The sequence below is a fragment of the Carettochelys insculpta genome, chromosome 1 (assembly GCF_033958435.1).
Source record: "Carettochelys insculpta isolate YL-2023 chromosome 1, ASM3395843v1, whole genome shotgun sequence".
In the NCBI taxonomy this organism is placed as follows: Eukaryota; Metazoa; Chordata; order Testudines; family Carettochelyidae; genus Carettochelys; species Carettochelys insculpta.
This window is the reverse complement of record NC_134137.1, coordinates 363,330,859-363,358,236: the sequence shown is the minus strand read 5'-3', so window position 1 is coordinate 363,358,236 and position 27,378 is coordinate 363,330,859. Positions and strand designations below refer to the sequence as shown.

The 27,378-nt window shown below is 43.4% G+C and overlaps 1 protein-coding gene across 2 annotated transcripts in view; it reads left to right on the top strand.

The window, feature by feature from the left end:
* Positions 1–27,378, top strand: part of LOC142025035 (semaphorin-3D) — a 228,517-nt gene that overhangs the window by 49,395 nt on the left and 151,744 nt on the right. For both annotated transcript variants that reach the window (XM_075017431.1, XM_075017441.1), the window contains exon 2: positions 13,176–13,367. In XM_075017431.1, coding sequence (XP_074873532.1) covers positions 13,217–13,367 — 151 coding nt within the window. In that variant the 5' untranslated portion in view covers positions 13,176–13,216. The remainder of the gene's footprint in view (positions 1–13,175; positions 13,368–27,378) is intronic.

The window sequence follows — 27,378 nt, the reverse complement described above, 5'->3', positions numbered from 1 at the left end:
AGCATAAGCTTTTGTGGGCAAAGACCTGCTTCATCAGATGCATGAGTGGGGGGGTGGTTTCAGAGGGGTATTTAAAGAGTGGGGTCCCAGTAAAAGGGAGGGCCAGAGCTGACAAGGTCTATTCAGCAAGGTGGAAATGGCCCATTATCAATAGTAGGTAGATTCAAGTGTTGAATCATTACAAAATATTGCCAGTATGGGTTTATGTAACTGCATTTGCAACACAACCTCATCTTGTGTTACTCGGGGCATCGTAGGAGAAGAGATGGGAGAAGAGATTCTGCTTCTTTGGATTGTTTACTGTTGTGTGTCTCCTGTGTAACTTTGAATAGTAGCAGAGAGGAAGCTGTGCTAGTCTATACACTATCAAAACAAAAAGCAGTCAAGTAGCACTTTAAAGACTAGCAAAATAGTTTATTAGGTGAGCTTTCGTGGGACAGACCCACTTCTGAAGTCTTTAAAGTGCTGCTTGACTGCTTTTTGTTTTGACTGTGTAACTTTGTTTGTAAATAGTATTATGTGCCCTTGGGAGGAACTTCTTTAAGACTGAAAACAAGTGTTTAAATTTTAAATGATTTTTCCTCTGGGATTTGAAAGCATTTTTTAAAACATTATTTTGCCTAATTAAGACTGTCATTATACCAGTGTTTAATGATACTTTTAAACAAATACAATAATGATTCTGTGACGCCAGCATTAGACACCCAGGAAACAATACAAGTGAACTGCAATTGTTGGCATTGTGAAACCTTGTCAGTTTTGCAAACGCAGTGGATGTTACAGATTAGGAACTCATTATACAAGAAACTCAGAAGTTTGAGAAGCTTTTGATAATTGATTCCAATTTTGAGCAGTACATGTGATCAACTGTAAGGTGTTCCAGATCCCAGTATGCCTGTCTTATTTAATCATTTTAAATGGATATTTGGAAATCAAAGTTACATTACCAGTGTGTAAAAAAGCATATGAACCCTGATAAAAACATGAAGATTATCCCAACAGCCAAGTATTAACTTTGCTTCTGGGAAGTATCTGCAATCCTCAGTTTGCTGTCTACTTTAATGTATAAAAATCTCCATGAGACATGAAGATCATAGCTGAAGCATTTGAAGTGGCAAGGGTTTATGTAACTGCATTTGCAATGCTTTCAGTATGAAAAATCATTTTGAAAAGCTGCTTTGTGGAATCATCTGGGGAATGGGAATTGAATCAAAGTTCCAAATGTGGCTAATGGCAATTTACATGTTATCTAAGACAGTGGTCATAATAAACGGCTCTCAGACCAAGATATTTACTTTTGGCAGAGGGCAACAATGGTGCCCGCTATCTCAACTCCCTTCCATCATCTCTGAACTCCAAGCCAATATGAGCTGAGCCAGTAAAAACAAGCAAACTGTGGTGGATGGTGCATAACTGATCATGTGGCAAAGGATGCTGACAACCATAGTGATTTGCAGACCTAAATCATACATTACCATTTCCAGAGCCCTCACCATTATCATTTAGCTCTTAGAATGGTGTCACTGGTCTTCAGATCACACACTCCCTTTCCATATCATCACGTTATGTTATTGGCTAGATGCCTTCCAGTCACTGACCTATGGATGCTTGTCTCAGAAGAAGCTATGAGTGGGACTTGAGAGGAACATGTGTGATGTGCTTACTGATAAATGTTTGTAACAAACTGGAATTATAACGGCATCCCTGGCTAACATCTGCCTGGAATAAGGCAGGGGAAAAGACTCCTGAGGGCTGTTGGTTGCAATGATACGTGTAAGCTCAGTCCATGAAATTTATGTTCAGGTGGTGTTTAACTGGCCAATAGAAAATTAATGAGCTCATCTGTGCTGAAGTTGCCCCATGCCATCACACCAGTAAGAATTGGAGGGAGATTCTTTAAAGTGAGAAACCCAGCTAAGTTGATGCCAGACCAGGAGGAGAGCAGGTCTTGATTCCTCTGCTCTTGGAGAGAGAGCTGACTGAAGACAGGAGCTCCTTCAATGAATGCTGTCTGATATCCTCCTCCTCTTAGAGAAGAAGGGCCTGATGGTGACTCACTGAAGAGGGGACTATCCTCTCTGTTTATTTGTGAACTTTTTTTTCTCAGGAGCACATACTGACTAGTGCCCTCTGGAGGAGGATTCTTAATTCAGCTGTGGAACCATTCCTTTGTGTTATTTTTCATTTGTTTTTTTACTGTCAATCCAGAAGGGGCTCAGCTAAAGAGCTGTGGCTCTTGAGACTGGACTGGTATGCTGGGACATGAAGACACTGTTGAATATAGACCTGGATGTGAGTTGGGGCCTGGTCTAGGGCTCACTCTGGCATAGAATCTGTGGGACAAGCCCACATTCTCCTAGGCTACATCTACAAGAGACGCTTTTCTCAGAAAAACTGGGCTTTTGTTGGGGAAAAACACATGGGGACTACATCTACACTAGCACACTATGTTGAAATAGCCTATTTCGAAGTGAGGACATGGAAATAGGCTACTTCAACAAGTATTGTCTACCCGTCCTCCAGGGCTGGTGCCGTCGACGTTCCATGTCGAAGTAGCGATGGGAACATCAAAAGGAGCCGCCCCGGAAGGAAATGTGGAGCGTCCACGTACACAAGTGCTCCCCATCGAAATAAGGGGCCAGCAAAGCCCCAAGCTGCTCCCGTAAAGGGCCCCCCCAGACACACTTGCCCTGCACAGCAGGAGATCCACAGAGCCGACAATCAGTTGTAGACCCTGTGCACGCAGCATGGACCCCCAGCTGCAGCAGCAGCAGCCAGAAGCCCTGGGCTAAGGGCTGCTGCACACGGTGACCATAGAGCCCTGCAGGGGCTGGACAGAGTGTCTCTCAACCCCTCAGCTGATGGCTGCCATGGAGGAACCCGCTATTTCGAAGTAGCAGGATGTGGATCATCTACACATGCCCTACTTCAATGTTGAACGTCGAATTAGGGTGCTATTCCCATCTTTGGATGGGAATAGCGATTTCGATGTCTCACCGCCTAACATCTATTTCGACGTTGTGCCAGCTACTTTGAAGTAGCTGGCTAGTGTAGATGCACCTGGAGTGTTTACACACAAAATGTGCTTTATCAACAGTTTGTTGACAAAACCTGGCACATGTGCTTGCAGTGTTATAACTCTCCCATTTCTGGTAAAATGCCTCTCTCGATGGTGTTCTGTCCACAAACCAGCCATGTAGACACTCTGGGGCCCTTTTGTTGGCAGACAGGGCTTCCAGTTCAGCGGGCAGTCCTGTTTGCAGAGATTCCAGTCAGCCATTCTGTCTAGAGAGGGCCAGGCAGTCTGGCTCCTCTCTGTCAACAGAGCAGAGTGCTCTTTTGATCTGCTTTTATGTGTAGATGCGATCTGTCGACATACGTTTTGCCAGGAAACCCCTTCCGACAGCAACTTCTGCCTACAGAGGCTTCTCATGTAGACATAGCCTTACTCTTTACATGACTTGAATGTAGTTTGTCAGTGTTTTTCCTTTCACTTTAGATTAATATTCTATTTGGCTGACTTTTGCAATTTTTCCTATCCATTCCTTGAGGTATCAGTTTGAAAGAGCAATGACTAAGCCAGGTGGAAATCTGCTTTTGAGAGGCACCTTGTAAAGGTATCCGGTTTTAGGGTAATGGCATGGATTATGCTGCAGCACTTATGTGCTACTGACCAGCAGAAGCAAATCACCTACAACTATTATTTTGGCTGAAAATATACAATTTACATGATTTTTAGACAGGCGATCATTAACAAAAGTAAATTAAAATGACATAGATCAATTTACAGTTTGTGAGTCAGTTAGACAACTCATAAAATTGCAATTTTTAATATATTTTAGGAGGCATATAAAGCATCTATTTATTTTGCTACTTTTGTTTTATCCTTCGGCTATTCCTTACATTGTAGATTTTGTTATGTTTAATTTTGTACCTGTAAGTATTTTAATGAGCAGTTTTGAAAATACAACAGTTATTTAGGTACCTGCCTATAGCTATAAATTCCTAAATTTAAAGATGCTCATTCAAATGACTTTCCCTAGGTTTGCCCGTTCCTATTTCTGTGGAGTAGTCCTCAGAGCTTCTTTTTTAATTGGTTTTTAAACATTTGTGGAAACAGTCCACTAGTGGTGCAAACAGTGTAAAAATGTCTTCACTGAACCACTACAGCTATGGCACTGCAGCATACTAAGCATAGATCTGTCCTTGGACACACTCTGATCTCATTAAAGTCCATGTCCTAACTCCCACTGACATCAGCAGGGCCAGGATTTAGCCCACAGACCAAACACATAACTCCTGTTCATTGTCATTAGTACAAATTCTGTACTTTGGGGGAGTGGATAACCATGACATTGGAAAGGCAAAGTAGAGATTTCAAATATTCATTTCTAATTTGCTCTTGAAAATGCATAACATACAGGTTTGGGTGTATTGGCAAAGCCGTTCTAAAGATTCCTTTCCTCTGTGATTGTGCTTCTATTGCTGGAATATCTTGGACTCTTCATAGTTGCAATTTTTTTCCTGCAAATACCTAATTCCTTTTGAATTCTAATGCATCATGTCTTTCATCAGTGAGCCTTTTCTTCAAGGCTGGGAATTGTAATCACAAATTCTGAGATCTATTTCCATCTTTGCTCCTTATCAAGGCTCTTAACCATTCTGTGTCTCAGATTGCCAATCGTAAAATCAAGATAATTACCTTCAATGTCCTGAGGGATGTCTGAAGCATGTATACATTATTTATTAGGCATGCCGAGTTGATGAAAGACACAATATAAGTACAAAATATTGTGGTTTTCTTTTACATTATTGATCTAATGTTTTCATAATATATTTTGTTCCTTGTGGTTTTTAGAAGAGATTGTCCTTCACAAGGTCAGTCTTTGTAAGGCTGAAGTGTAATAAATATTAATTTATTTGGTGGCTGTACTTGTAAGCTCCAGTTTTGTCTGTCACCCTTTAAATACCTCACTGAAAGATTTTTTTTTTTGTCTTGTTTTAAAATTATGTCTAGCTTAATTTTTTTTTTGGATGGCTCTGAATTCCTCCCGAAGTTGAGCTGTAGCTGTGAAGAGAGAACTATACCTCTTTAATCCAAAGGGTCAGGAGTTTAAAAGCACTAGAGCAGCATGGAATATCTCATGTAGGTGAGTTAATCAAAAAAACTCCTACGTGCCTTGTAGCCATAGAGGGCATTCATGGCAGAGAGAGATTGTTAAAGGTCTTGTGAAGAGATTTACCTGTGCTGAATGGCCTTGACTGCGTCTCCAGAACCTTTGAGCAAACTTCTTATGACAATTAGTTACCATCTGTGCTACATACCAAACCTAAGGACTGGACAGTGAAAACTATTACTCACATGAGTAATTCTTACTATCATGAGCATTCTCAATGAAGTTGATGTAACTACTCGTGTAAGAAGGATTACTCAAAGGCTTACAAGAGTCAGCCATTTTTATTCTTAACTTTTTTTTTTTGAATCTGCCTACTATCAAGGCCTGGGGGCGTTCCAAAGGCCACACGGCTCTATGAGTCTTTCTGTTGGCTTTGCATGGGTGACTTGTTGCTGTTTGATATATCAGATTTGTCTGACACATCCATGTTTTACTTTGGTTCTTAGATTTAAAGAGCAGGTCTAGAGTACATTCAATGCTACTTTTCTTAAAGCTTTGGTTCCTGGACTCCCTATGATTACGTGAGAATCTTGGGCTCTTTTTAGTGAGTCATGAGATAAAAATGGGACAAGTAAAACACTCTTAACCCAGACGGCAAATCGTAAGAATCGTAAGATTCCAAATGTATTTATTTTTTAAAATCTCATTATTTTTAAGCCAATCCTATTACTTGTTTTTGCTCCTATCTTGTGATTTTTGAATATGTGGAACTGAAAATACCACCTTTACTGTTAATCATTTATACAATGGAATAATATAGTTTGTCAGGCAGATCCTTAACTTGTTTACTTGGTGGCTTTATGCCTGTTAGTACAGAGCAGATCACCCTCTTACTGGCTTCCAGCTTCTGGTACACTTACAAAGGTTTTATAAAGTGTATGTTTGCACACAGGTATATTTTTTTCTTCCTCCCCCAGTTACACACTGAGATGAACATCGGTGATTTGGCTTAATATGATGTTCAATTTTTGTTCTCAGTTACTTCAGAAATTGAAATAGTCAGCAATCTCAAAAGCAAGGATCTATGTACTGATTTTGCATTCCCCTGCTATCTAAGCAGCAAAGCAGGGAGGTCCTGATATGTATTTCACCTTGCCCAAATTCTTGGGTGAGTAGGGCCTTGAAGGGCAACCCACCGTAAAGATGAAAACAGCATATATGTAAGTGTTCTTATTTTAAAGATCCATGATTCTGGAAGAGAAACGCTCATTCACACTGTGATGGTCGTACAACAACAAAGATGAATGAAAAGCACTCATCTACTCAGAAACTAAGAGGTTAAAAGTCTTATGTCCCCATTCAGAACTGATTCATCTTTGCACGTATGGTGTTCTCACTTCATAATCAGGCCAAAACAAACAAAACAAAAACCAAAACCCAAATCTATTGTGGTCTAAACCAAACCACAAGATAATTCTGTGTGTAAGAGAGGTGCTGATCCCTGATTTTTTTTTTTCCCCCCAGAATGACTCTTTTAGACCCAGAGGACGTTGACACTGCATCCTTCCCAAAACAGCTTTTGATTTTTTAGGCTTGAGATAAATTGGATCCTGATGTAACACAGGCAGAAAGCTCTGTTATATGATAGGAGAAGGAAGTTCTAATCTCTTGGTAATGATATAGTTAGTGAAAATTAACATATTTTAAATTAATAATTAGATATCCTTACTCATCCCAAGCAAAACAAAAAAGCAGTCGTGTAGCACTTTAGAGACACTTTCTATAGATACTTGCAGTAAGTAATTTTCTTCTCCCTCCTTCCTATCCTTCGCCACCCCCTTGTAGCTCATTTGTCAGCTTTCTTTTGTTGTTGTTGTTTTTGTTTTCTATCTCTCTGTTATATATTTGTTGTGCAAGTTCACTTTTAGCACTATTTCGAGATCTGAAAAAGTGGTCTGCCCCATGAAAGCTTATCACCTAATAAATTATTTTGCTAGTCTTTGAAGTGCTATATGACTGATTTTGTTTTTTGAAGATACACACTAACTTGCCTATCTCTCTGTGACTATTCATCCCAAGCACTCTGTTACTCCACAAGGGCCTTGTCTACACTACAAAAATAACTTTGAAGTTGCTTACTTCAAAGCACAACTTCAAAGTAACAAACTTTGAAGTTGAGCATCTAAACACACCCTACTTCAAAGTTAAATTTCAAAGTAGGGCATTACTCCATTCCTGGGAATGGAGTAAGGACTTTGAAGTTGGGGTCCCTTACTTCGACATTAACTTCGAAGTAAGGAAAGCATGTGTAGACTCTCTGCTGGCTACTTTGAAGTAGCGCCAAACTTCAAAGTTAGTTCCTAATGTAGCTGCACCCAAGAGCCATGTCTACACTAGCCAAAAATTTCTTTCTCAATGTCTCCTTAAAAAGATAAAATAGGAATTAAAAAAAAATCATCCCAGCAGGGCCATAACTTGGTTGATTGAAACCTATCCTTTCTTAAATACCTTTGAAGATAATTTTTCCCAAAGGTTTCACAGAATATAGATGGACAATTTAGTTGGTATAAAGCAACAATTAGTTGACAATTTATATGGTATAAAGCAGTGTTCCAAAAGCATTGAAAGAAATGATAATTAAAAGAAACCAAAATCTGTTAGAACTGTGAACTAAAAAGCCTTTCCCCCATCTCTCAGTTTTATAGTTTACATGCTAAAGCCTGGCAAACAATTCTGCAGAATTCACTGGTAGTACGTACGTAACCCACACATCTAGGGGACTGCTTTGCTCTCTCATGTAGTGGTACCCAGACCACTTACCCATAGAACAGGTCTCCTCTACAGCCTTAGCTGAGAAGGTGCTGGCTCTTTAGCTCAAACTGTAGACGCTTATGCACTAAGCTCCAGAGGTCCCAGGTTTGAGTCTGACTGGGAATGATTACATGTAAGCTGCATCTACGCGAGCAACTTCTTTCAAAATAATCAAGTAGCAATGCATATGTGGATGTACACCACCAATAGAAACACATGCTGCCTGCTGGGGATGGCTGTCAGTGCTCTGCATCTCTCCTGGGTGACTGCTCAAAGGCTCAGGTTCCATGGAAGACATCATTATGTTCATATAGTATTTTTCAACATCACAGCTTTCCACAGTACAGTCGCCTGTTCTACAACATGATCCTCACTCTCTGGATAAAATCCTGGCATTACTGAAGTGAATGGGAGTTTTGGCACTGACTTCAGCAGAGTCAGAATGTCACCCTCTGTCCCTGGATGTCTGACCTTGCATTGGATTCATCAAGGCTCATATTTTTAATGAGCCCTGCTTGCTATGTGATCCAGATCACTCTGGACTTATCCTGTCCTTATCCCTGTTTACCCTTCCATGAATTACTATGTCATCTTCCTGCTTTACCAGATGATAAATCCTGTTTCGAGGCGGGAGGGGGGCAACTGCTTTTTGTTCTTTTATTTCCTGTAGTCTCCACTCATTTCTTCAATATCTTAGGGTGTCCTTTCTTCAGTGATTTTTTTTTTTTTTGCAGCCTTACACACAATGTTTTTTAAATACAGTTCCTTATACTATTTTAATTTACTATAATCTCTACAGCTGTTTCTTTTCTCTGTTTAACATAATTACTTCCTACTGGCCTCTATCCTTCCCCTCATTTGTCTATCCCTCTCCTCTGTTTTCCATTTCTTTCTTTTCTCTTTGTTCCACTTGGTCCTTTTCGAGTGAAATCTAGTGAAGAGGTATAAATTGTATTCCAAATACAGAGGATGCAGATATTTTGGAAGCTGAATTGGTGGCAGACAGAGACCATGATTTTGCACTATCAAAACAAAAAGCAGCAGTGAGCACAGAGTCAGGGGGCGGGAATTCCTGTGCTGTCATAAAAATAATTTTAGGATGGGGGTCTGAATGTGCAGATAATGTCCATTGGAAGTTTAGCAAACTCCTTTTACCCAGCAGTCACCTACTTCATGATAGACACACAAGGAAAATAACAGCACACCACTTGTCATCACTATAGCCCTGAGCTTAACCCCTTCAGCGCATCATTGACAATCTACAATCTATCCTGTAACATGATTCCTCATTCTCACAGGCCTTGGCTGACATGTCAGTCCTCTCCTACAGACAGCTGTCCAACCTCATGAAAATACTCACCAGCAGCCATGCACCATACCACAGAAACACTAACCTATGAATGTATCCCTCAGCAAACCACTATTCCAATTCTGTCCATATATCTGTATTATGACACCATCGCTTTTTTCCCTCCTTCCTTCTCCCTCTCCATATAAACCCTGGATTGTAATTGTCTACTCTATATCTGAGGAGTGGGTCTTATGCATGGTACCTCATTACCTAATAAATACATTTGTTAGTGTCTAAGATGCTACAGGACTTCTTGTTATTGGTGAAGGTGCAGACGAATACAGCTGTCCCTCTGAGTCCTTTTGTTAGTGTTAGCTTTGCTCAGCTGTTTTTTGTTTGTTCATGGAAAGTAATGTGGGGCTTTTTGTGGAAAATAGTATGTATGAATCTAAGCAGAAGGCACATTTTGCTGTGTTGTAATTACCATTAAAGCTGCTTTATAAAGTCAGTGTTGGAGAATGGCTAAGAAGGATACTGTATTAGCTCTCAGATGAAGTTAGCTTTATAATGAGATTTCCCATTGAGAAGGAAAAGGTTTCTCTGCCAAACTGTCTATCAGCAGAATATCCTGCCCATCTGAGAGGGGAAAGAACATAGTTACACTGTGTTCTGAATCAATGTAATCTTTGTTATTTAAAAAGCACGCCTGGTTGCAAAGTCAGCCCAAATAGTACATTTTGCTGTGTTTTATTTGCTGAATTATTCATCTGCCTGTCATGTATGTTTCCAGTTTCTCTTCTGGTTAAGGCTAGGTTTTCTATACACAGTTCATGATTATGGTGCAGTTAGGAGTATAAACTAGCCAACTCTAAGAATTGTCTTCTTGGAATTATGTCTTGCTGTTTTGCTGTAGTTAGTCATCTGAAATACAGTTGATTGGGAATAAATTTAGAACTTCTGTGGATGTTTTTGTCTGGAGATAATATATTTAGATGCTCTCTCTATACTTCTCTACATATTTCAAATTTAGCTCTAGGTGGGATGCATTTCCAGTCTTTTTTCAGCTACAGTCTGTATTTAACTCTTGCATACAGTGTGCTCCTGTAGGACTGATCAACAGAATGCCTGTGATGTGCATGAACCTGAATCAGACAGTCAGAATGTTCTTCTTCTGAGGACAACCATCCTCCTTACTAAAACAACCCTGGCAGTGCCAAAATTAGCTAATTTTGCACCAGAGGCAAGAGTATAGAATTGCACCCCCTCACATTTATAAATTCATAGTAGTTATTTTGTAGAAAAAGAGAAAATAATAAATAAAATATGCTACATAATAAATCATAGCAAAACACATTTATTTACAATAGTTATGAGGTCCTCATGCCTGCCCAGGGCCTGAAGACACCAGCTGTATAAAATCTGTCTGGAGGTTTAACACTAGGCACAGAACATGCCAAGGCAGATGCAGTTGAAGACTGCACCTTGCCTGCCCAGGAGAAAGGGGTAGGGGAGGAGAAACACTAAGTACCAGGTAAGGCAGCTGACATGGATTACAGTTACAGAGAAAGTGCATTATCCAGGTCGGGAGACAGCAAATTGGACATAGTCTATCCCTGTGTTTACACGAGCCCCTTCCTTTTGGCAGGGGCATGTTAATAAGCAGGTTCAAAAGGTGCTAATGAGGTGCTGCCGTGAATATGCAGCTCCCCATTAGCATAATGGTGGCCACATTGATTCAAAGTGCAGCTTTCAAATCATGCACCGCCTGTGGAGATGGGACCTTCTGAAAGAACCCCCCAGTTTTCGAAAGCCCCTTCTTCCTAACGCCAGCTACTCCAATATAGGCCCAAAAAAGCCAAGAACAGAACACCACTGGTCATTACCTACAGCCCCCAACTCAAACCACTGCAAAGCATTATTAAAGACCTACAACCTATCCTTAATCAGGATGCCACACTCCAGAAGGCCCTAGGTGACAGGCCTGTTCTCTCCTACAGACAACCTCCCAACCTTATGAGGATTCTCACCCACAACCACAGTTTATACTGCAGGAACACCAGTCCTAGAACTTTTCCTTGCAACAAAGCCCGTTGCCAGCTTTGTCCACATATCTATTCTGGAGATACCATCGCTGGACCTAACCAGGTTATTCACAGAATCACAGGCACGTTCCCATGGTCTTCAGCTGACACCACCGATGCCATCACGTGCCAACAACGCCCAGATGCTTTGTACATTGGACAGACTTCAAAATCTCTTAGACAAAGAATTAATAGGCACAAAACAGACATAAAAACACTCCTAATCCACAAACCGGTCAGCCAGCATTTTAATGGAGTGGGCCATTCTGTTAATGACCTGAAGGTTTGCGACTTACTGAAGAGGAAATTTCACACTACTTTGGAAAGAGAGGCTGCTGAACTCTCTTTTATATTCAAATTCGACACATTAACATGTGGTTTGAACTGGGATGGGAATTTTTTAGGTCATTATAGGGGATCTTTTGCATACTTGACTTAATCTAATTCTTGACTCCCCGTGCCCCCTTCTGCCCCTCTGCTCTCTGATTTGCTCACCTTGATAATATTTTTCTGATTTGTCAACCTTGATTACTATTTTCGTTTCTCTGTGCCTTAAATATTGCGTCTGTTCTCGTATGGCTATGGTCTGAAGAAGTGGATCTCTCCCACGAAAGCTCATCACCTAATAAATTATTTTGTTAGTCTTTAAAGTGCTACTGGACTTCTTTTTTGTTTTGAACCCCTGGCCAGTGTGATTCCTTCACAGGCAGGAGTACGAACTGATCTGTTCTACAGATAAGCGTTCAGGGAGGTAAAGTGAATCACAGGAAGAGGTGTCAGTCACACCCAGCAGGGCACTGGTGCTTGCTTCCCCCTCATGCCTATGGCACAGACTGGCACCCAGGCAGTTGGGCTGCGTCTGGGAGGGCTGGTGGGGCAGGCTGCACCCTCCATTTATCAAGGTCAGGAGGAGTAGCAAGAGCAACAGGTAGTGTAGCTAAAGAGGAGGGAATGGCAAGGGACTGACTGACCCCAGCCTGCTCTTTCCACTACATCCACCCCACCCCCCCAAACCCAGCTTCTCCCTGGAGCCCCACTCACCCAGCAGCCCCTGACACCCCCAAACCCAGCTTTTCTCCACATTTCAGCGCTTCATTAGTAAACTTCGAAATGGCCATTTGCATGGCCATTTCGGAGTTTGGGGCTAGTGTAGACACGGCCATAGTCACACAAGCTATGAAATGGATATTTTGAAATATCTTATTTCAAAAGAACACAACCATACACAAAATGCATTTTGAAACAGCATTTCTGGGTCCATAGAACTATTTTGAAGTAGTGTCATTGGGGCCCATTCTGACCTATTTTGAAATAGGCATTAGTCCACAGGAAATGACATTCACCAGAATTGAAATAACGAACCCATTATTTTGAAATAGCATGTGCATCATTTTGACCATGCCAAAGTTATTTCAAAATAACTGCTGTTATTTTGAGATAACTTGGCCATCTAGACATAGCCACAGAGAACACCTTAAGAAACTTGTAGGCCCATATTTACCACCACCAGTGTAACCTATTTACAATGTAAGGATGTAAAGTAGCTGATGTTTCTATATTGTGATAACCAAGGCATTAACTTGTGGTATTTTGGTAAACAGTGTTCTTTTAATGGTTATTATATTTAATTTTTACTTAAATATTAGCTATGCTATATGTTCAAAACCTTCCACATTTTTTCAGTCTCAGTCTACCAAATTAGTTTTGTAGAAAAGAGATTTATAGAATTTTGGTGCATACTGGAGCCAAAAGTTTTATGGCAAATAAAGTGGCTTCTGCTTAAACTACTCTTTAACTGTAGGTCTGGCTTGCCTTCACAAAGTTTGTGTGCAACAATGCAAAGGACACACAGATGTTTTCTTTTTTTGCTTTCAGATTACATTTGGATTTTGTGAAAACCAAAGGCTTTTTTCATCATGAATACAACAAAAGGCTCTGGAGAGAACAGCAGTATGAAATCTTTCAAAGTGCCACATGTCTGCACAGCATTATCCTTAGTGATGCTGTTCCTTCCAGTCACTGGAACTTCAAAACAAAATATTCCAAGACTGAAGCTCTCCTATAAAGGTAAACCCATCTGAAGTTTTAGCTTTCTCTTTTTGCTCCCCTTTTTCTTTTGTGGGGTGCTGCTGGCACTTTATTTCTGTTACTGAACATGAAAATAAACAGTTGTCACAACTATTTCTAGAAGCAGACAACAATACCATGAAAGACATACATTCTTCTGCGGGACAAAAATATTAAATCATCTTTTTGGAGGTGAGGGATAGTAAAGGAAACTGTAAAGTTTCTCAGATACATTTTAAAGGGAGATTGTTTATAATGATCAGTAAAAACTCCAAAGTATTTGCTAAATGTACACTTTTTGATGGAGCTAAAATCACTTGTAGGAGGTCATTTAGTCCAGCCCCCTGCTTCAAGCAGGATCAACCCCAACTAAGTCATCCCAGCCAGGACCTTGTCAAGCTGGGACTTAAAAACCTCTAGGGATGGAGAATCCACCACCTCTCTAGGCAACACATTCCAGTGCTTCACCACCCTCCTGGTGAAGCAGTTTTTCCTAATATCCAACCTACTCATCTTATCGTGTAACTTCAGACCATTGCTCCTTGTTCTGCCATCTGTCACCACTGAGAACAATTTCTCTCCATCCTCTTTAGAGCACCTCATCAGGAAGTTGAAGGCTGCTATTAAATCAACCCTCAGTCTTCTTTTCTGTAAACTAAGTAATCCCAAATCACTCAGCCTCTCCTCATAGGTCATGTGCTCCAGCCCCCTAATCATTTTTGTTGTCCTCCACTGAACCTGCACATCCATGTCCTTTTTATACTGGGGGAGGGGCCCAAAACTGGACACAATATTCCAGATGTGGCCTTACCAGTGCCAAATAGAGGGGAATAACCACGTCTCTGAATCAGCTCACAATGATCCTCCTAATGTACCTTAATATGCCATTAGCCTTCTTGGCTACAAGGGCACACTGTTTACTTATATCCAACCTTTCATCTACCATAACCCCTAGGTCCCTTTCTGCTGTACTGGTGCTTGGGATTCTTCCATCCCAAGTGCAGGACTCTACGTTTTTCCTTGTTGAACCGCATCAGATTTCTTTTGGCCCAATCCTCCAATTTATGTGACAAACATTAGGCAATCACTAAGAGTTGAATAAATTAATCCATCCCACATGATGAGTAAGAAACTAATTCTGATTCTTTTAGATGGTCTCCATTGAATGTACATGACTTGGGCAGCCACTCGAAAATATTTCGTCCTGTTATGGGAATCAGTTTCCTGATTTAAGACCCAATTCCTTGCCCCCATTAAGATTAGAAATAAAATTTCATGTACAGTTGACTGGAAACTGTCTGCATAAAAATATCATTTTAAAAGTCTATGATTATTGTTTTGCAATGTGCTATCGTAACACATTAATTCACTTTAGCAAATACATAGCTTCCCCACCCCTGCCCCCCAACTACTGCCTTACCTAACCCAACCTGGGATCTGAAGATCTAGAGGCAGTTTATTTTTTTATTTGTTTATTATTTCCCTCTTACTTGTGCACATGAGAGATTTTTCAGATCACACATGGAAGTTTGGCAGTTACATTTGTGGAACCCTTTGTCTTGTATTCTGTCCTCAGTAAGAATGATAAAGGCTGAATTTAAACAAACATATATGTTTTAATCATTTAATGACCATGATAGTAGTCCAGTTTGAGGATTTGCTTATTGCTGTGTCTGCAGACTTTCTTAGTGGAGTTTGGTGACTTGATTGCATTCAGATATATTGATGCAGTTAATCTTAGTTGAAGAAAAGCTTACCTAGTTAGTTTTAACTTGTTTCAGTGGCTTGTAATTAGGGGCTCTGATTCTGCTCTCGCTTACAGAGTTACAAGTTATTCTTCACAATGTAAATGTTTAGCGTGAGTCCCAAGAAGTTCTGAAATGACAAGAGGTTATATGGCCATCAGAAAAGATAAGGAAGTGCCTATTTTAAGGTATAACACCGACAAGGATTTATTTATTCAGTCAGTACTGTAACAGGTGAACTGCTCCTTACTCACAAGTTTCATCTGCTGTATTTGTGTGCAAATATGTGGGTGTGTTTATGTGCATGTGAGATCTTGACTGTTCTTGCATAGTTTTGGGAAACGGTTGCAGTATATAAGCCAATGAACACCGAAGCTGAAATATCTGACATTGAGTTATGGATATTGTAAGAAAAAACTGCAGTTTATATTTAAATTTTACTTCCCGTTTTGACTTCTAATAATTCCCCAGTGTTACTCATTGCATCGTGATGACACTGTGGGACTGATTACCAAAGTTACTGTATTCTGTACTTCAAATATAGTTGACCACCTGCAAAATCCTGATGGTTGGTAGAAGAGGAGTGAGACAAAAACTTTGAGATCAGAATAGGAAAAATGTGGTTGTGGAAATATTTTAAAAAAGTGAAAGAAGCCTGCTGGGAGTGGCGTGGGAAAATACTCAGAGTCATTAAGAATGACAATGAGGGAAAGACAGATACTGAGGTCCTGACCCAAACTTTTATTACAACCTTCATAAAGCTCTGAATTTGGCCAGAGGGATGGGTTGTTATATCTCAATTCAGTGACCTAGCCTTGTGGGGGGAAGAAAAAAAAAAGCAGAGTGGAATACTAATTAGCACACACATTCCAATTCAGAGAGCTACACTGCCACAGATGAAGCCAATACAGAAATAAGGAAATATGAGGAATATTGGATTACTATAGTGCTTGGTCACTCTTCTGTTTTTTCCCCAATTGGAAGAAGAAAAAAGTAAAAGAAAATGTACTTTAGTCAGGCTTCTGAATTGTGTTAAAACAAAAGTATGGGGGGAAAATGTGTAGAGAAAAAAACTTGCTGGCATTGCTAAGCTCTCTCAGCATTCTATGGCTGTAAAGTTTTGTTCAATGGAAATGCAAAGTAAATGAAAAACATACAACTTGAACACATGCTAATGCAAATCAGGGCTCTGCTTACTACCAAAGAGAAGTCAATGGTTTGAACCCATTTTAAAGTCTTTATGGGTCTTAAAAGCATGTTTTGAATCCATAAGAAACTTTGTAAAACTGTGTCGTATTCTGTTCATGTGCAAGAACAATCAGGAAGGTCCTGAAGTTCAGAAAGTAACTGTCAATTTATGTCAAAGACATGCAGAGGTTTGTGATATTGGTCAACTGTTGAGCCTCCAAAGCTGGATCTACACGTGCAAGAAAATTCAAAATATCCAGCCCCCAACTGAAAGAATGCGAGGAGTGTCTACATGTGAATCATGTTCTTTTGAAAGGATGTCAAAGGAACATGGTTCAGACTTCGAAATCCCAACTCCAATTCCTTACCAGGAAGAATGTCCACTTACAAAATACTGTTTTGAAAGAGGCTTCGTGGCCTGCTCTTTCAAAAGAGGAGTCTGCCAATGCACTGGCCAGCTAGAGTGTGGAGAAGCTCTGGCCTGCAGCATCAGGGCTCTATGATCCTTGTGTCCAGGACCCAGAAATCCTGTGGCAGGAAGCTGAGAGTGTGCTAGCAGCACAGGCATGAGCTGATTGCAGCATGCCCTCCCACCAAACTTTCAGTGTTGAAACAGGCACAATGGACAGCAGCCACCCACCACTGGAGTCCCAGGGCCCCACCTCAGAAACCTCACATGGCTTGCAGGAGCCCAGGATTGAGAAAAATGAAGGGCACCCTCCTGCATGGAGCAGGAACTGAGAGACCTCCTTGGTTTCTGGAAGGAGGAGGAGGTCCTCAGAGAAATAGGGGTCAAGAGGGCCTCTTTACCCAGAGCATACTGTGGACCAAGTCTGCAGTAAAGTGAAGAAACTCCAGCAGGGCTATGCCCAGGACCAGGATGAGGCTGGCCACTCCAGGGCAGCTGTGCCCACCTGCCCCTACTATAGGCCATCCTAGGGCCCAAGGACAGCTCCTCACCAACAGCTGTCCTTGACATATCCACAGATGGGCCACAGCCAGAGGAGCAGCACCCCACCACAGAGAGGTTGAGTATGGCCTCCTGCTCATCCAACTGGGTGACCATGAGCCAGGTGCTGCCAGACATCACTGAGGGACCATTTGGTATGTACTCAGGGGGGTCATACACCCTGGCTGGTAGGGTGAGATACACATCTCATAGAGCTGGAAAGGACCTCAGGAGCTCATTGAGTCCAGTCCCCTGCCCTCTTGGCAGGACCAAGAGCCATCTTTTCTTTTTTTAATTTATATGTCCCAGATCCCTAAATGGCCCCCTCAAGGATTGAATTTACAACCCTGGGATTAGCAGGCCAATGCTCAAGCCACTAAGCTATCCTTCCCCTAGGTTGCAGGGGGATGCACAGGACTTTCTGGCTTTTCATGGTACCCAGCACCTAGTGACAGCTGCCAGCAACGGCCAGCACCCACACCGATGGACCATGACCCATGTGCATGGCAAGAGGTAGTCAAGGCTCAACAGCACCTGGGGATTGTTCCACATGGTCTGGGAACCCCTACCCACCCAAGATGCCCCATGGCTGCCATGCCTTTGGATGGGACATGTTGCCTCCAGGAGAGGGGATGATGTCCCAAGGGCCATAATACTGTACTGACATGCTGTCCTTCTCTCCATACAGCTGCACCATCCAAGGGCCAGGAGAGCCCCATGTCCTCCATCATCCCAGAGAGCTCCCCAGTGGTGGTACATAGTGCCCAGGCATCGTCCCATGCTGCACACCATGGGGGGCTGTGTCTGGAGACCCCCTCAGTGGATGGAGGAGGACATGGCCAGCAACCACCAGGCCAAGGTGGCCAAGCGACACCATCACCTCACTGAGGCTGACATGGAATGGCAGAAATTGGCCTGGGACAGGATCCTGGACAGTCTGCAGGACATTAGTGGCATTGTGCGGAAGCACGCAGCCAATGTGTCCTGCCTCCTTGCCCTCCCTGCCACCCCTCACCGAGCCCCCTGCTGAGCACCTCTTATGGCCATACCTACCAGTACTCCCTGTCCAATTCCAGCCCCACCGAGAACCCCAGACTGGAGGGAGGGAGGGGATCCCAGGGACCAACGAGGATCATAGCCTTCCACCCCAGCCCTGGAGTGATCTCTCCTGCCCCACGTCCAGACTGAAGTTCCTTCCACCCCCACCAAGGTACATTGTTCACCCCCTCCCCTCTGTAGGTAGGCTTTTGTTCATTCTGTCTTGTTATCGGATTCTTACCATAGTGCATAGTTAAATGTTTCATTTGACAAACACCCCTGTGCTGTGGTCTTTGGGGAGGGATGGTGAGGGTTGGGTATGCAGGTGTGATGGTGGGGTTGGGAGTGGTGAGGGGTGGATGTGTGTGGGAAATGTTTGTGGGTGGGGGACACTGGATCCTGTCAGCAAAGCCCATCCTGCTGGGCCTGGTGAATGGGGACAGCACTCGTACCTGGGGCTGGACTTGGCCACCCACCCATGGACAAAGGCTTCCCCCTTGCCCTCCATGATGTTGTGGAGGGCACTGCAGGTGCCCACCACCTGGGGCAAATTCAGCACCCTGACCTCCAGTCGCGAGAGGAGGTACTACCACCACCCCTCAAGGTGCCTGGAAGCCCACTCAACCACATTGCAGACCTGGTAGATGCGAACATTGAATGCCTCCTGCGTAGTGTCAAGGCAGCCCATATTAGGCTACATTAGCCATAGCTGCAAGGGGTAAGTGGCATCTGCCACCATGCAGAGCAGCATGGTGACATCCCCGACTGTAATCTCCCACTGAGGGTTGCAGGTGCCAGCCTCCATGCACTGGCACAGCCTGGAGTTCTGTAAAACACAGATGTCTTGTGTCTGGCTGGCCCAGCCTACATAGATGTCTGTAAACCGGCCTCTGGAGTCCACCAGGGCCTGGAGAACCGGTGATTGGTAGCCCTCGATGTTTATGTGCTGGCCGATGCTGTGTGCTGGGGCATGGATGGGGATGTGTGTCCCCTCCAGGGCTCCAAAACATCTTGAGAAGCCAAGTGTAGTGAATTCCATGACAATGGCATCTGGATCTCCCAAGCTGATGACCCTATGGAGCAGCATAGTGTTTATGGCCCAGACGAAGTACATGGGAGGAAGGACATATGCTGTCATGAGAGCGTGGTGGGGCATTTCCAGCCTCCTTCTGGCCCCCTTCAGTTGAGGGTGTCCCTTGCCCTGTATGTGTGATGTAGGACTGGCTTACCTCCATGAGTATGGCCATAATGGTGGCCTTTCCCACCCCTAACTGGTGTCCCACAGAGTGGTAGGAGACCAGTGTGGCCAGCTTCCAGATGGCTATGGCAACCCACTTCTCAAGGGGGAGAGTGGACCGCATGCAGGTTTTCTCATACATGAGTGCAGGGGAGAGCCAGTGGCAGAGCTCATGCAATGTCTGCCTGGCCATGAGGAAGTTGTGGATCCATCGGGCATCATCCCACCCCCCCACCACCAGATGCTCCCATCAGTTGGTGCTGCTGGGGTGACTCTAGAGATGCCAGGGCACTGGGTGGGGGCAGTGGGGCCTGGGCAGGAGAACTCCAGGGCCCCAGGGGGCCACCTGAGTAGATAGGGGATGGCCATGACGGCCACGCACGGCAATGCAGGCACAATCTCCATGAGCACTGTGTCCTCAGCCAGGAGCAGCAACTGGGACTCCATGCCCATGCAAGCTGAGCTCTGCTTGGCTGGGGGCAGCTTGACAGCACTCAGCTCATGAAGGCTAGGGGTGGAGAGAGGGGTCCTTTAAGGGAGCAGCTGGCTGCAGCCCCAGGCTTGTTAGCCATGCGACCCACTCTGCGGCATTTCTGGCTCCCTTCTTTGGAAAGAGTGCCTGAAGCTGTGTGGAGACTTCCTTTGAAAAGAACGCAATGATCTTTCAAAATGGTGGATCGACGGTTCGATCCACTTTTTATGCATAGTCACTATCTTTTGAATGCCATGCTTTTGAATCCCTCTTTCAATTTTTGGCCTTTTGAAAGGGTGCTTATGTGTAGATGCAGCTCAAATGTCTATGTTTTCAAACGGCATTTTGATGCACTTGTTTTATGCTTACTTCTCATTGGCTATGTCTACACTAGCCCCAAACTTCAAAATGGCCATTTCAAAGTTTACTAAGGAAGCACTGAAATGCATATTCAGTGCTTCATTAACACGCGGGCAGCCGCGGCACTTCAAAATTGATGCGCCTTGCTGCCGTGTGGCTCGTCCCAACGGGGCTCCTTTTTGCAAGGGCCCCGCCTACTTCGAAGTCCCCTTAATAAGCATTTCAGCGCTTCATTAGTAAACTTCGAAATGGCCATTTCGAAGTTTGGGGCTAGTGTAGACACGGCCATTGAGTGGTAACTTTCATTACAGTCAGTGTAGATAGTGATTGCTGAAGTTAAAGTTGGCCAGTATTTACCATTGTTATTGCCTGTTTTCAGTTGCTTAAAATTTAGCCAAATTTTAGTCCTCCTGGACTTCTCTGTAACATCAGTATGGTTTACTGTGAGCTGTTTCTTTCTCCCCTAAGAGAACCAACAGGGTCCAGGGTAATGCACTAAATGGCTGGAGTTCTTCTTTGAGGGATACAACCAATGTATAAAAACAAAAAGCAGTCAAGTAGCACTTTAAAGACTAGCAAAATAGTTTATTAGGTGAGCTTTCGTGGGACAGACCAACTTCTTCAGACCATAGCCAGACCAGAACAGACTCAATATTTAAGGCACAGAGAACCAAAAACAGTAAGCAAGGAGGACAAATCAGAAAAAGATAATCAAGGTGAGCAAATCAGAGAGTGGAGGGGTGGGGGGGGAAGGTCAAGAATTAGACTGAGCCAGGTATGCAGACGAGCCCCTATAGTGACTCAGAAAGTTCCCATCACAATTTAAACCATGTGTTAATGTGCCGAATTTGAATATAAAATCCAGCTCGGCTGCTTCTCTTTCCAGAGCTGTGTGATAATTCCTCTTCAGTAACACACATACCTTTAGGTCATTGACAGAATGCCCCATTCCATTAAAATGTTGACTAACTGGTTTGTGGATCTGGAGTGTTTTGATGTCTGTTTTGTGCCCATTGACCCTTTGTCTAAGGGAGTTAGAAGTCTGTCCAATATACAAAGCATCTGGGCATTGTTGGCACATGATGGCATATATAATGTTAGTAGAGGAGCATGAGAAAGTGCCCATGATTCTGTGAGTAACCTGGTTAGGTCCAGTGATGGTATTTCCAGAGAAGATATGTGGACAAAGCTGGCAGCAGGCTTTGTTGCAGGGAAAAGTTCCAGGACTGGTGTTCCTGGGGTAGAGACTGTGGCTGTTCGTGAGGATCTTCAGGAGGCTGGGAGGTTGTCTGTAGGAGAGAACAGGCGTGTCACCCAGGGCCTTCTGGAGTGTAGCATCCTGATTAAGAATAGGTTGTAGGTCTTTAATAATTCATTGCAGTGGTCTGAGTTGGGGGCTGTAGGTGATGACCAGTGGTGTTCTGTTCTTGGCTTTTTTGGGCTGATCTTGGAGTAGCTGGTCTCTGGGTATCCGTCTGGCCCTGCCGATTTGCTTTTTACTTCTCCTGGTGGGTAATTCAGGTTTATGAATATTTGGTAAAGTTCTTGTAGTTTTTGGTCTCTGTCAGTTGGATCACAGCAAATGCGATTGTACCTAATGTATAGTGATAGGAAACCACACCTCTGCAAGGATTGGTTCTTTTTCTAGTCCTTTTTTTCAGCATCCCCATGCAACCATGAAATGGTCAAGTGACATAAACTCAAGTACTGACAATATGGGCATGAAACACTCTACTTGTCATGCACCACATATGAACTCACCACTATCATCAAGATGGGCCAGTGCTTCTATAAGATGAACATAGTTAGCTGAAGCTGAACCCAAGGAAGACAAAGGTGATATTGATAGGCAGATGACAATCTTTTGAAGATTCTCACCCACAGTAGATCAATTTAGCCCATAGACCAGCACTTACAAGACTTCAAACTAGTATAAAATGCTGAAGTTCATTTACCACTCTCTGCACTGGCTTCACAAGAATATATATAAAATTAAGGGTTCAGCCCTCATCATCATAGTACTTCATGGTGTGAGCCCAGAATACCTAAAAATGATATAAAGCTCCAGCACAAAGAGCATCACTCTCTGGAACAATAGAACTCACAACAATAAGAATAAAGGTCACCTGTGCATGCCACAGTATTTTCTCAGATTGCTGTTGCTAGAGATATGTTTTTTGTTGTCTGCAACAGTGTTGCAGAGGGGTGCCAAGAGTGGCATGCAAGTCAATTTTGATTGGTATGTGAGGCAGAAACTCAGCCCTGCCCCTTCTTCCCCATGCAGCTGGGAGCTTGCTCAAAGCCATGTCACCTGATGAGTAACAGAAGACCAGATAAGGCTACCAAAGCTCTGCATCTTTATTTATTTGTGAAGCTGTTGTAAGTAGAATATTGGCTATGTCTACACGTGAAGCCAACATCGAAATAGGCTATTTCGATGAATAACGTCTACACGTCCTCCAGGGCTGGCAACGTCAATGTTCAACTTCGACGTTGCGCAGCACCACATTGAAATAGGCGCTGTGAGGGTACGTCTACACGCCAAAGTAGCACACATCGAAATAAGGGTGCCAGGCACAGCTGCAGACAGGGTCACAGGGAGGACTCAACAGCAAGCCGCTCCCTTAAAGGGCCCCTCCCAGACACAGTTGCACTAAACAACACAAGATACACAGAGCTGACAACTGGTTGCAGACCCTGTGCCTGCAGCATGCATCCCCAGCTGCCGCAGAAGCAGCCAGAAGCCCTGGGCTAAGGGCTGCTGCCCACGGTGACCATAGAGCCCCGCAGGGGCTGGAGAGAGAGCATCTCTCAACCCCCCAGCTGATGGCCGCCATGGAGGACCCAGCAATTTCGACGTTGCGGGACGCGGATCGTCTACACGGTCCCTACTTCGATGTTGAACGTCGAAGTAGGGCGCTATTCCGATCCCCTCATGAGGTTAGCGACTTCGACGTCTCGCCGCCTAACGTCGAAGTTAACTTCGAAATAGCGCCCAACGCGTGTAGCCGCGACGGGCGCTATTTCGAAGTTAGTGCCGCTACTTCGAAGCAGCGTGCACGTGTAGACACAGCTATTGTGTGCAATATGATATGCGAGCCACTAGTCCCATGTGGCTATTTGGCTGGTGGAATGTGACTACTTGGCTTGAATAATAAATATATTTTCAGTATAATGTGGCTATTGCTTTCAAACTGGTTGGACAACATAGCTTTAAATGAATTGGCTTCAGCTCTCCCATTCCATTCCATGTTCTCTTAGCTAGGCAAATTAAGAAGGTGCGGAAACACCTGGGTGGGTTTTAAAATAACAGTCAGACAGGAGAAAGACAGAACAAAAGAGCTGCCAGGTAGAAAGCTGGTTCCTGGGAGTAGCTGAAGGCAAGAACAACACATGGTGTTTGCTGGCTGGTGTCCCTTAGCCAGAGAGACAGGGTTGAAGGCAGAAGAGGGAGATGCCTGCTGGCTCAAAATTGAAGAGCGAGAACTGAGGGACAAATAACATCATAGAAAGAGGAAGCAGAGAAAGGGTTCCCATTCTTCACCAATGCGTGCCACAAAGTAGCAGAGTGGGTATTGCTTCCCTTGCAAATATGCACCCAGCAGACAGGCTGTGGGAGTTCTCACAAGGAAGAACAAGATTGAAACCCTGGAAGGAAATTCTTAGGTGACTATCTTGGAAGAAGGATGGAGAAGACATTTACAGTGAAAACAAACCTGGCTTTTAAGGACTGCACATGTTGGGAGTTCATGGACTGCATTTGGGGACTTTTGATTATGCAGTGCTTGCACTAAGTTGGATCCAAAATTAAGTGTCTTCTTGGGGTTCTGTAATGCTCTCATCATAGTAGCTGACTACTTCATGAACATTAATGAATGGATCTTCTCAGCATTCCTGGGATCCTAGGTGGCATTATTAGTTCCAGGTTACAAGGAGGGGACAGAGGCACAGTGATGAAGGACAAAATTGTCAAAAGTGTGTGCTAATTTTAGGTGCCCAATGTGGTATACCTAGGATGCCATTGAACATACTCTTTCACAGGGGTCAGCAACCCTCGACACATGTGCCAAGGGTGGCATGCAAATCAGTTTTGATCAGCATGCAAGGCAGGAACTCAGCCCTGCCCCTCTGCCCCCACGCAGCTGGGAGCTTGCTGAAAGCCATGCCATCAGTGGATTAACAAAATATCAGCTAATGCTGCCAACAACTACCTTAACAGTAAAGCTCTGCCTCTTAATTTATTTATTAAAGAAGCTATTGTAAGTAGGACTATTAGTGACCTTCAAAAACATCACCGGCACTATGACCATACACAGAGGTCAAAAGGTCAATTTTCAGCACTCTGCCTTGGAAAGGTTGCTGACTCCAGTTCTAACACTTGAATATGTAAAACACATCATCTTAATCAATTTTAGTAGCTTAGATACTACACTGTAAGAGGTCCCCTGTTGGCTATACAGCATTGTGCAAGAATTCTGTAGCAGATACATGAATTCAACACAGCTCTCTAAGGTTGTAGTCATTTTCCTGAACGAAAATATCATCTCCTTTTACAAGCCCATTACCTTCACTACACATATACCAACTTCTGCAAGTATCAGAGGGGTAGCCGTGTTAGTCTGGATCTGCGAAAGCAATGAGGGGTCCTGTGGCACCTTATAGACTAACAGAAATGTATGAGCATAAGCTTTTGTGGTCAAAGACCACGACGAAGTGGGTCTTTGCCCATGAAAGCTTATGCTCATACATTTCAGTTAGTCCATAAAGTGCCACAGGACCCCTCATTGCTTTTGCAACTTCTGCAAATGAGCCAGGGAGCATGGGTACAACAACCTTATTCACTACATGGGCCTGATTACCAGAGCAATGCTCATGCTGTACACTGAATTAGGCAGTTTCACCTGACTTCTTCCTACTCACATTAGCTGCGTCTACACGTGCACGCTACTTCGAAGTAGCGGCAGTAACTTCGAAATAGCGCCCGTCACGTCTACACGTGTTGGGCGCTATTTCGAAGTTGAAATCGACGTTAGGCGGCGAGACGTCGAAGTCGCTAACCCCATGAGGGGATGGGAATAGCGCCCTACTTCGACGTTCAACATCGAAGTAGGGACGTGTAGACGATCCGCGTCCCGCAACATCGAAATAGCGGGGTCCTCCATGGCGGCCATCAGCTGGGGGGTTGAGAGATACTCTCTCTCCAGCCCTTGCGGGGCTCTGTGGTCACCGTGGGCAGCAGCCCTTAGCCCAGGGCTTCTGGCTGCTGCTGCTGCAGCTGGGGGTCCGTGCTGCATATACAGGGTCTGCAACTAGTTGTTGGCTCTGTGTATCTTGCACTGTTTAATGAAAGTGTGTCTGGGAGGGGCCCTTTAAGGGAGCGACTTGCTGTTGAGTCCACCCCGTGACCCTGTCTGCAGCTGTGCCTGGCTCCCTTATTTCGATGTGTGCTACTTTGGCGTGTAGACGTTCCCTCGCTGTGCCTATTCCGATGTTGGGCTGAGCAACGTCGAAGTTGAACATCGACGTTGCCAGCCCTGGAGGACGTGTAGACGTTATTCATCGAAATAGCCTATTTCGATGTCGCAACATCGAAATAAGCTATTTCGAAGTTGGGTGCACGTGTAGACGTAGCCATTGTGTTCATTAAGATTGTTTGTATAATTGAGATCCACTCACACTGAAGCTGGTGTGAATTTTGCCACTGACATCAACTGTAGCAGGATTAAGTCCCCAGTTGTTTACGTCATTATTCAACTTTCTTTGAAAGAACGGTATTTGTATCTGTTCTGTATGTTGCAAGAGGATAAGGTAAATTGTAATGCCTGAACAGGAATGAACCTTGTTTTACAAGCTTTCAGCTTTGTACAGATGAGAATGGTTTTCCTCCTTCTACAGTCTGAGTGATCCATTCAGGCATACACTGCCAAGAGGATAAAATTTTGCTGTCTTGGGTACATTTGAAATTTTTTACCCATAATTGGTAACTTCCATGAACAATAATAAAGCACTAAAACAAAATTATCCTGTGAAAATGGCATTGCAAAGTTCCATGCTTTACTGTCTCTAGTCAATTTCTTTATTAAATATATTCTGTTTGCAAGCAAAAATACAATTAACCTCTATCCCTATGTACTCAGCCTGTGCCTTTTAAGTCAAAATGAAATCTTTCCATCACTCATGTACATCTGCAAAACTGAGTTACAGTGGTGTAGTTCCTTGATCTTCATTTAAGCCAACAGAAACTCCACTGCAGGCATTTGCAGAGATGTAATGGATAGCAACTAAGTGAACTGTTCTACTGATGATGTGCAAGAAGGAATATAGTTAAGCTGACATGTTCATAGCCGTGTTGGCTGTATGGGACTAAGTGGAGGAAAAAGTATTAAATATTTACAGCTGTGACAAAAGTCAGCTGATGTAATTCTGAATACACATAAGGAACAAGCAGATCTGCTGCACTAGAGTCCCATGTTACATAGTTGCCGTTCCATGCTTTGCAAAGCACTTTGAGAATCATAGATGAGAAGAGTTATGTAAGTGCCAAGTGTTACCACTTGTCATTTAATCTGATTTGGAACCATTACAAATAGAACCAGATGCTTGAAAAACAAACAAACATCCGTGGTTGTATGCTGTGTTATGTAGGCCTGGCTGAGAATGCTGCTTAGCTATTATAATCTTATTTTATCCTTACCTTTGTCTTTGAAAGATGCTTTCTGAAACCAGCTAACATTGAAACTTAAATCAAGGCTAAATGAATTTGGATGGGCAGCACTATCCTGCTTGATCACATGCATAGAATCAATCCGTTCATTCCCTCCTCCTTTAGCTAGAAAACTTGGAGCACAGATCTGTCCATATGCTGTATTCTCTTTCTTATCATTATCACATATATTATGTCCTTCAGGGCAACCTCCACTCAATGACATCAGCAGTTTACATGGCAGTTGAACTAAGAATAACCTTAAAGAGCTGACTCACATCAACTTCACAGCAATGTAAACAGCTTGTAGCTCACAACA